The sequence below is a fragment of the Procambarus clarkii genome, chromosome 84, assembly GCF_040958095.1.
Source record: "Procambarus clarkii isolate CNS0578487 chromosome 84, FALCON_Pclarkii_2.0, whole genome shotgun sequence".
Classification (NCBI taxonomy): Eukaryota; Metazoa; Arthropoda; class Malacostraca; order Decapoda; family Cambaridae; genus Procambarus; species Procambarus clarkii.
Genome location: NC_091233.1, coordinates 20900191 through 20910315, shown reverse-complemented (window position 1 = coordinate 20910315; position 10125 = coordinate 20900191). Strand labels below are relative to the sequence as shown.

Genomic DNA, 10125 nt, shown 5'->3' with positions numbered 1-10125 from the left:
TCTTCCTCCCCCCCCCAGTGTTCTTCCTCCCCCCCCCAGTGTTCTTCCTCCCCCCCCCCCAGTGTTCTTCCTCCCCCCCCCCAGTGTTCTTCCTCCCCCCCCCAGTGTTCTTCCTCCCCCCCCAGTGTTCTTCCTCCCCCCCCAGTGTTCTTCCTCCCCCCCCAGTGTTCTTCCTCCCCCCCCCCAGTGTTCCTCCTCCCCCCCCAGTGTTCTTCCTCCCCCCCCAGTGTTCTTCCTCCCCCCCCAGTGTTCTTCCTCCCCCCCCAGTGTTCTTCCTCCCCCCAGTGTTCTTCCCCCCCCAGTGTTCTTCCCCCCCCCCAGTGTTCTTCCTCCCCCCCCCAGTGTTCTTCCTCCCCCCCCAGTGTTCTTCCTCCCCCCCCTAGTGTTCTTCCTCCCCCCCCAGTGTTCTTCCCCCCTCCCCCAGTGTTCTTCCCCTCCCCCACTGGTCCCCCCCCCCCCCCACCACCACTGTTCTCTCTCCCGCTCGTCAACTTACCGGCGTGACGTCATAGTCCCAAATCCTAAATTTGTCAATAAAAAAAAATCATATTTTAGCTCTGCCAAAGATTTTTTTTGGTTACTGTAACTCCAAAAAAAAGGCGACACACAAGAGTTCAATTGAACATGTGGTAGCAACTAGCATAACATGGTCATGGGAATAGGACAAAATCTTTGAATTCATGGTCACTGAATCAGAAAAAATAAAAAAAATAAAAATATAAAATAAAAAAATAATACGTGAATTTAACAATCAATCGAGGGGGAAAAAATACGTGAATTTAAGAATCAATCGAGGGGGAAAAAATACGTGAATTTAACAATCAATAGAGGGGGAAAAAATACGTGAATTTAACAATCAATCGAGGGGGAAAAAATACGTGAATTTAACAATCAATAGAGGGGGAAAAAATACGTGAATTTAACAATCAATCGAGGGGGAAAAAATACGTGAATTTAACAATCTATACTAAAGAACGTGTCAGCATACATCCAGATGACATTTATTTTTGGAAAAAGGTAGATAACAATATAAACTATCAGTAGATAGGAGATAGGTAGATAACAATATATATAAAATATAAGTAGAAAAGAAGTTAGTAAACCAAATGAATACTAGACACCACACCGACGATCCCGCCAAACACACACCGAAACTACGACGTTGGTACAACGTTCTAACAAGTTTTAACACCACCTAACCAGTTATAACAACCAATATAGCAAGTTGTAACAACGTTCTAATACGTCATAAACACGTTAAGCCAAGATGTAACAACTTTATTACAAGTTGTAACAAGCAGAAAATTAGACAGTTTCGGTTTGTTTCCATGGAAGTATTCACCTGGGTACTAAACGAATGTGAAGAGCAACTTGGTCAACCTTTGAGTTGTTAAACTTGTTCAAATAAAATTTTGAGTTTGATATTGTATAGAAATATAGTCGTTATGAATGTAATTAGGATTTGTATTAAAAGGTAATTAAATTAGCATCAAAGGATATTAATTTTAATATAAACAGATTTATTGAAGTAATTGAAGGAACCATTCCTATTAATCATGGGAAAAAGTTTTATACACAATATACAACACAGCTTAAAAAATAATGGTTATATATAATAAAAACACATTGTATTTTCAACTAAATTTGTAGCAGTCATGAAGCATTTGGGCAACCACTTACGGAACATGTACATCTTTCCTGAATCATGACAAAATTGGAAAACTCTGGAGTTTTGTTATATTCGGTTTTATACTTTTCATAATCGTGTTATTTTATCATATGTTTAAATAATAAAGCACTTCATAAGATGAACATATGTCCTTTAATCTCGATCTAACATTTTCGTAGCTATTGCCCCTTAGGCTCTGTGGGGGGGCTCCTTAGGCTCTGTGGTGGGGCTCCTTAGGCTCTGTGGGGGGCTCCTTAGGCTCTGTGGGGGGCTCCTTAGGCTCTGTGGGGCCCTCCTTAGGCTCTGTGGGGCCCTCCTTAGGCTCTGTGGGGCCCTCCTTAGGCTCTGTGGGGCCCTCCTTAGGCTCTGTGGGGCCCTCCTTAGGCTCTGTGGGGCCCTCCTTAGGCTCTGTGGGGCCCTCCTTAGGCTCTGTGGGGCCCTCCTTAGGCTCTGTGGGGCCCTCCTTAGGCTCTGTGGGGCTTTCCTTAGGCTCTGTGGGGCTCTCCTTAGGCTCTGTGGGGCTCTCCTTAGGCTCTGTGGGGCTCTCCTTAGGCTCTGTGGGGCCCTCCTTAGGCTCTGTGGGGCCCTCCTTAGGCTCTGTGGGGCTCTCCTTAGGCTCTGTGGGGCTCTCCTTAGGCTCTGTGGGGCTCTCCCTCCCTCGGCTCTGTTGTGGCCCCCCCTCCCTCGGCTCTGTTGTGGCCCCCCCTCCCTAGGCTCTGTTGTGGCCCCCCCTCCCTCGACTCTGTTGTGGCCCCATCTCCCTCGACTCTGTTGTGGCCCCCCCCCCTCCCTCGGCTCTGTTGTGGCCCCCCCTCCCTCGACTCTGTTGTGGCCCCCCCTCCCTCGGCTCTGTTGTGGCCCCCCCTCCCTCGGCTCTGTTGTGGCCCCCCCCTCCCTCGACTCTGTGGCCCCCCCTCCCTAGGCTCTGTCCCCCCCCCTCCCTAGGCTCTGTGGGCCGAGATAGGCGGCTGTAATCTGACCCCAACACACACACACACACACACACTTCACTTCGATTTATTTTCACCTCCCAGTCTTCTATTTCAGTCTTGGTGACGTTCTCTATTGATACATAATCATCTACACCACTGTGGGTTTCCTAGCCCTGGAAACACAGACCAAAACTGTCTCTATTTTCCGCTTGTTACAACTTGTAATAAAGTTGTCACATCTTGGCTTAACGTGTTTATGACGTATTAGAACGTTGTTACAACTTGCTATGTTGGTTGTTATAACTGGTTAGGAGGTGTTAAAACTTGTTCGAACGTTGTACCAAGGTCGTAGTTTCGGTGTGTGTTTGGCGGGCTGTCTCTCGTTTCAGGTGGTCCATATTGCCTCAGAGAAGGGAAGTAGACATTTGTAATTAACTTACGCACGTTCCACAAATTTACGAGTGCCTGGTGGTGGTGGACTTAAGGCCTATCAACCTCTGGAGGGTTATTAAGTCCAACAGCAAACTTGGTGGTTGGTCAGTAAGGTATTGTGGTGGTCTTAATAACCCTCCAGAGGTTTATAGGCCTTAAGACCATCACAATACCTTACTGACCAACTAGTCTATTGGTCTAGTCTTGAACATAGTCTAGAGATTAAGTACATTTAGTGTAATTTCACCGAGAAGCGATAAGTCACTGGAAGTTCTGATTTAAAAAATCTGTATATAATGATACAAAAGTACGAATTACATAGTTTAAAACAAAATCTCTCAAGTTCTATTTGGGGGTGAATAATCTTTCGCAGGCGTAAAGTCTCTGGCTGGCCCAGTAAGAGTTACTCATTTTTGCCTTACTCAGGTGGTGGATGAGTGAGCGACTCGTGTCATGGCTTCAGTAATGTCCAATGTGTTTAACAGTTATGTTCGAACCTGGGGTACCAGGGTACCACGCTAGTACTATAAGTACTCGACCACCGATTACGTATAAATGTTATATGGTTCAAGTCCTTGAGGGATCATTTAGAGTTCTGTTGAGAAATTTTATAGCTGGAGACCATTTAAACATTACACAGTGTGATACTCTGCAATCTTAGCGTATTTAGTTAATAAATGAAATAATGGTACCTATACTCCACGAGTGTTGCCGGGTGTTGAATGGTCGTGAATCTGAAATCCATCCAACACCCGGCTACACTCGTGGAGAAGGGACACCATTATTTCATTAATTGAACACGCCAAGATTGCATAATTTCAGTGTAAAGCTTGAATTGTCCCCCATACATCAGTTTTTCAATAGAATCCCAAATGGATAAGTATGTACTGTACTAAGCTGCATGGCGGCCTTGGTTCGAATCCTTGAAGTGTTATTTGGAGTTTATTTAATGTAACTAAGTATATAATATAAGGTACTGTGGTTATACCCAACTGATGGACTACTAGCGTAACGCAAAAATAAAAATCCGCATTTTACTTCAATGCGATTAGAGGGAAACAATTTAATTTTAATTATTTAACAGGATTAAAGTATAAAATCAAAAGGCTTTGAGGGGAATTAGCAAAGTGTAAATAGTACTCGGTAAATCTTCTTTGGACGGTGAATGTAACATAACAAATATAATTCTCCTATCAAGGAAGATTTTTAATAAATAATATATTATACATTCACCCTCTAAGGACGATATGTAATAAATAATACATAATATAAATTAGATCATATTATTTCTGAGGTCAGAAATAATATATAATATAAATTAGTACCGAGTGCTCTTTATTCTCCGAGGCTATGGGTCCCTACACTAGCACCAGAGGTGGTACCCCAATATAAATTAGATATTCTCCTCCTTCCAAGGAAGATTTAAGAGCACCATTTACACCCGGCTAATTTCTCCCAACGTCTTTGGCGATCCCGACCAAAAGTATAATCGCCTTCAGGATGGTTGGACGCAAGAAGGCCGTATAATTTGGCAATTACCCCTGGCAACGAGAAGCTGGAAGAAAGTTGCCACTGGCAACGGGCTCTGATTTCCTTCTGAGGTCAGAGGGACGATTCAAAAGTCTTCTAATGATCTCGTAGATATATCACCTGCTGTGAAATTGTTGACGAATCCTGAGGCGAGAGGAACTGGGGGAGTATTGAATGACTTTACTGGGAAAAACATTTTCAAAATTCACATTTATTTTCTTATTTAATTAAGGTGTGTTCCCGCCAAACACACCGAAACTACGACGTTGGTACAACGTTCGGACAAGTTTTAACACCTAACCAGTTATAACAACCAATATAGCAAGTTGTAACAACGTTCTAATACGTCATAAGCACGTTAAGCCAAGATGTAACAACTTTATTTCAGGTTGTAACAAGCGGAAAATGGAAACCTAGTACTCGCCTAGTTGTACTCGCATAGTTGTGCTTGCGGGGGTTGAGCTTCGGCTCTTTGGTCCCGCCTCCTTAACAAGGGTTCGAACTAGGGTTTTGTGGGTCAGTATATGTTCCTTCCATTATGGTTAGGTAAAAACGTCGTAATTTGGATGTTTGTCATGAGCTCGGCTACAACAAGAAGTTAGGGTAGAAATGGCATTTTCAGGGAAAAGCGCCAAGTCCTGACGACTATATAGCACTGGGAAGGGGTCAGGATAACGATTTGGGATGGGACGGGGGGAAAGGAATGGTGTCCAACCACTTGTGGACGGTCGGGGATTGAACGCCGACCTGCATGAAGCGAGACCGTCGCTCTACCCTCCAGCCTAAGTAGTTAGGTAATAATGGGTGGATTAGGCACAAATTTGAATAGTGACTAAGCACTGTACAACATCCTTGCGATCCAGGAGCCAGATTCACGAAGCAGTTACGCAAGCACTTACGAACGTGTACATCTTTCCTCAATCTTTGACGGCTTTGGTTACATTTATTAAACAGTTTACAAGCATGAAAACTTGCCAATCAACTGTTGTTATTGTTATAAACAGCCTCCTGGTGCTTCGGAGCTCATTAACTGTTTAATAATTGTAAACAAAGCCGCCAAAGATTGAGAAAAGATGGACAGGTTCGTAAGTGCTTGCGTAACCGCTTCGTGAATCTGGCCCCAGGTTCGTAAGTGCTTGCGTAACTGCTTCGTGAATCTGGCCCCAGGTTTCGTAAGTGCTTGCGTAACTGCTTCGTGAATCTGGCCCCCAGGTGTACAAGACATGGTTGCTTTAAATAATTAAACCTTCAGGTATTTGTAATTACTTCATTGTGTGGAAAATGTGTTGGCCCTTGACCATTTTTAATTGGATAAAGTCTCATTAGGAGTTTCTTTCCCAGAATATAAAGTTCTGCTTACGAAACCTGTACATCTTTTCTCGATCAAATCGGCATAGTTTGCATTTATTTAACATTTTATGATTTCCAAAGTGCCCGGAGATGATCGATATGAATAATAACTTTGCTTACCAAGTTTCTAAAGTTCGTGAACTGTCTATACAAAGCCGCCATGATCGAGAACAAATGTACAGGTTTCGCAAGTGGATATTTATCCAAGCTTGACGCCTCCCACCCTGGAGGGTTATGCTTTCTCTATAGGAGAGTAGCTTTAGTAGTTTATATTCTTTATAGGAGAGTCTCTATAGGAGAGTCTCTATAGGAGAGTCTCTATAGGAGAGTCTCTGTAGGAGAGTCTCTGTAGGAGAGTCTCTGTAGGAGAGTCTCTGTAGGAGAGTCTCTGTAGGAGAGTCTCTGTAGGAGAGTCTCTATAGGAGAGTCTCTATAGGAGTCTCTATAGGAGAGTCTCTATAGGAGAGTCTCTATAGGAGAGTCTCTATAGGAGTCTCTATAGGAGAGTCTCTATAGGAGAGTCTCTATAGGAGAGTCTCTGTAGGAGAGTCTCTGTAGGAGAGTCTCTGTAGGAGAGTCTCTGTAGGAGAGTCTCTGTAGGAGAGTCTCTGTAGGAGAGTCTCTGTAGGAGAGTCTCTGTAGGAGAGTCTCTGTAGGAGAGTCTCTGTAGGAGAGTCTCTGTAGGAGAGTCTCTGTAGGAGAGTCTCTGTAGGAGAGTCTCTGTAGGAGAGTCTCTGTAGGAGAGTCTCTGTAGGAGAGTCTCTGTAGGAGAGTCTCTGTAGGAGAGTCTCTGTAGGAGAGTCTCTGTAGGAGAGTCTCTGTAGGAGAGTCTCTGTAGGAGAGTCTCTGTAGGAGAGTCTCTGTAGGAGAGTCTCTGTAGGAGAGTCTCTGTAGGAGAGTCTCTGTAGGAGAGTCTCTGTAGGAGAGTCTCTGTAGGAGAGTCTCTGTAGGAGAGTCTCTGTAGGAGAGTCTCTGTAGGAGAGTCTCTGTAGGAGAGTCTCTGTAGGAGAGTCTCTGTAGGAGAGTCTCTGTAGGAGAGTCTCTATAGGAGAGTCTCTATAGGAGAGTCTCTATAGGAGAGTCTCTATAGGAGAGTCTCTATAGGAGAGTCTCTATAGGAGAGTCTCTATAGGAGAGTCTCTATAGGAGAGTCTCTATAGGAGAGTCTCTATAGGAGAGTCTCTGTAGGAGAGTCTCTATAGGAGAGTCTCTATAGGAGAGTCTCTATAGGAGAGTCTCTATAGGAGAGTCTCTATAGGAGAGTCTCTATAGGAGAGTAGCCATGACTTATCACACTAGTGGAGTTTGTTGTTGTTGTTAAAGATTCGCTACCTGGAACAAAGTTCCAAGTAGCACGGGCTATGGTGAGCCCGTAGTCACCCGATATTGGAGGATCCTTGGAAACACACAACGTAACTGTTACAACTTATAACAAGATGTAACAACTTTATTACAACGTTTATAGGACGTATTAGAACGTGGTTACAAAGTTTTATGACGGATTAGAACGTGGTTACAAAGTTTTATGACGGATTAGAACGTGGTTACAAGGTTTTATGACGGATTAGAACGTGGTTACAACGTTTTTATGACGCATTAGAACGTGGTTACAACTTGTTCGAATGTTGTAGCAACGTCGTAATTTCGTAGTTTGTTTAACTGGAGTTGACCTGATTACTTTCTGGAGGAATGATTGTTTATATCTCTGAATTCTCGTCTTTCTGAAGTAAAATTGAAGTCATTAGGGAAAGTAATTTTCAATCTTAATGAGGGATCAACCCTCACAGTGTTCAAGAGAGAACTGGATAAGCACCTCCAAAGGATACCTGATCAACCAGGCTGTGACTCATACGTCAGGCTGCGAGCAGCCGCGTCCAACAGCCTGGTTGATCAGTCCGGCAACCAGGAGGCCTGGTCGACGACCGGGCCGCGGGGACGCTAAGCCCCGGAAGCACCTCAAGGTAACCTCAAGGTAGGGATGTTGTGGGCTGGGTTGACGAGCCTTTGGCCATTGGTGCTATCTTGAGGTTATCTTGAAATGATTTCGGGGCTTAGTGTCCCCGCGGCCCGGTCCTCGACGAGGCCTCCACCTCCAGGAAGCAGCCCGTGACAGCTGACTAACACCCAGGTACCTATTTTACTGCTAGGTAACAGGAGCATCAGGGTGAAAGAAACTGCCCATTGTTTCTCGCTGGTACCCGGGATCGAACCCGTAACCACAGGATCACGCGTCCAGTGTTCTGTCCGCTCAGCCACTGCCTAACGACAGGCTGTAAAAAGCATATACAGGCAGTAAACAGTCTGCTCTACATTCAATGCTCGCTGAATGTAAACATTTCAATATAAAAAGTTGTAAATGTCACTTTGGCATCTCGTAGTTTATTAAGATTTCAAGGTTGAGTTGACATGACTGAATCCTGGAAAAAGAATTATATATATTGAATGATTTCTCGACCGTTTTGATCCGACTGTGTTATCAGACGGCTTTCAGGCATTTTAAAAGGCTTCAGTCCCGCTACAATTTTTTGGGGGGAACTGAAGACAATGGTAACTGATAAAATCTGTTGACTTTCCTCTCAATAACATGCTCTTTGTCACTCTTGCTCTTTGTCACTCTTGCTCTTTGTCACTCTTGCTCTTTGTCAGACTCTCTTTATCCTGGTTGTGCACCGCACGTGGTGGACTGTGTACACATTATCTCCATCACCGTATTCCCCTGCATCATACATATTGTGCAATTGATTGATAAAGATTAAGCCACCCAAGAGGTGGCACGGGCATGAATAGCCCGTAATATATTGTGCATTAATACATGATGCTCTTGATTATTTTTCTTGGCGTATTCATGCTGGAGTTGCCGCTTAGGCAGAAAATTTGACATTAGTAAATAATCTGATTATGTATGCTTTGCACTAATTCTGGTATATTGCTAATTTTGGTCTCGCTGGACGAGTCTTCAATTAGTTTTTTCGTTCTCTTAATCGGGTTTTTCTGGATAATTTTTTTATGAAAATATATGGACTTAAGTGGTTTGGATATTAAGAGGGTTGCTTTAAATCGTACCTCATCCAACAGCCTGGTTGACCACACTGCCAGACAGGAGGCCTGGGCAGAGGTCGGGCCGCGGGGTATACTGATCCCCGGAATCAACAAAAGTTAAACATGTGTAGAAATGTATTTTGCTGGTGAAGTTCAGTTGAACGAGTTTCCATCCAATTACTGGGAAATGTTGGTTATTAGCCTTCAGAACGACTTTTGGAGACCAGCATAGGGAAAGGTGGTGGTGAAATATTGGTGAATGCAATCATTGATTATCGAGTCTGCAAGCCATGCACACGCTGATGTAAAGGTTCTTCCTGTGCTGGAAGCCCGATGTGGAGTGTGACAAGTGTGAAGAACACGTTCATAGGACACTATGTGAATAGAAGCCCAACACACAATGTAACCACAATGTAAACAAGAAACGTTGTGGCAACGTGGGCAAGAAACGTTGTGGCAACGTGGGCAAGAAGCGTTGGGGCAACGTGGGCAAGAAGCGTTGGGGCAACGTGGGCAAGAAGCGTTGGGGCAACGTGGGCAAGAAGCGTTGGGGCAACGTGGGCAAGAAGCGTTGGGGCAACGTGGGCAAGAAGCGTTGGGGCAACGTGGGCAAGAAGCGTTGGGGCAACGTGGGCAAGAAGCGTTGGGGCAACGTGGGCAAGAAGCGTTGGGGCAACGTGGGCAAGAAGCGTTGGGGCAACGTAGGGTCACGCACCTAGCCCTTGAAAATCACCGGTTAGGTTCAGCTCCAGTCGGAGCGCGTCGTACCATTGCCAGGAAATAAAGTATCCATGCCCGGGTTCGATCCCCGTGCGCGCGAGAGAAATGGTTCGGCATATTTCCTTTCGCTCGATCCCTCTGTTCATGTAGGAGTAAATCGGCACCCGGGAGCAAGGCCACTGTTGTGGGCAGCATTGTGGCAAAGTTTGGTAGTTAAGCGTGCGTAGCAACCACTGAACGACACCACACCATTGTTAACGTTCTAACAACGAGGGTAAAGTGAAGATGACGTTATTAGGTTGTGGGGATACGGCATCATCATATTGGAGTTGAACAAGGCCACAGTGGAGTTCACTCACTCACTCACTCACTCGCGCACGCACGCACGCACTCACCAACAGGGGCCTCTGGGTGACCCCTCCCTCCCCAACCCCCACCCCCAAAAAAAAAAAA

General features: G+C 44.9%; 1 protein-coding gene across 1 annotated transcript; it reads right to left on the bottom strand.

Moving 5' to 3' along the window:
• Window positions 1–1880: 1880 nt before the first annotated feature.
• On the bottom strand, window positions 1881–6075 carry LOC138358606 (putative surface protein bspA-like). The gene is made up of 2 exons (XM_069316675.1): window positions 6034–6075; window positions 1881–2264 (listed from the first exon to the last, which is right to left on the bottom strand). The coding sequence occupies exons 1-2, from the start codon at window positions 6073–6075 to the stop codon at window positions 1881–1883; spliced, it is 426 nt and encodes a 141-aa protein (XP_069172776.1).
• Window positions 6076–10125: the final 4050 nt, after the last annotated feature.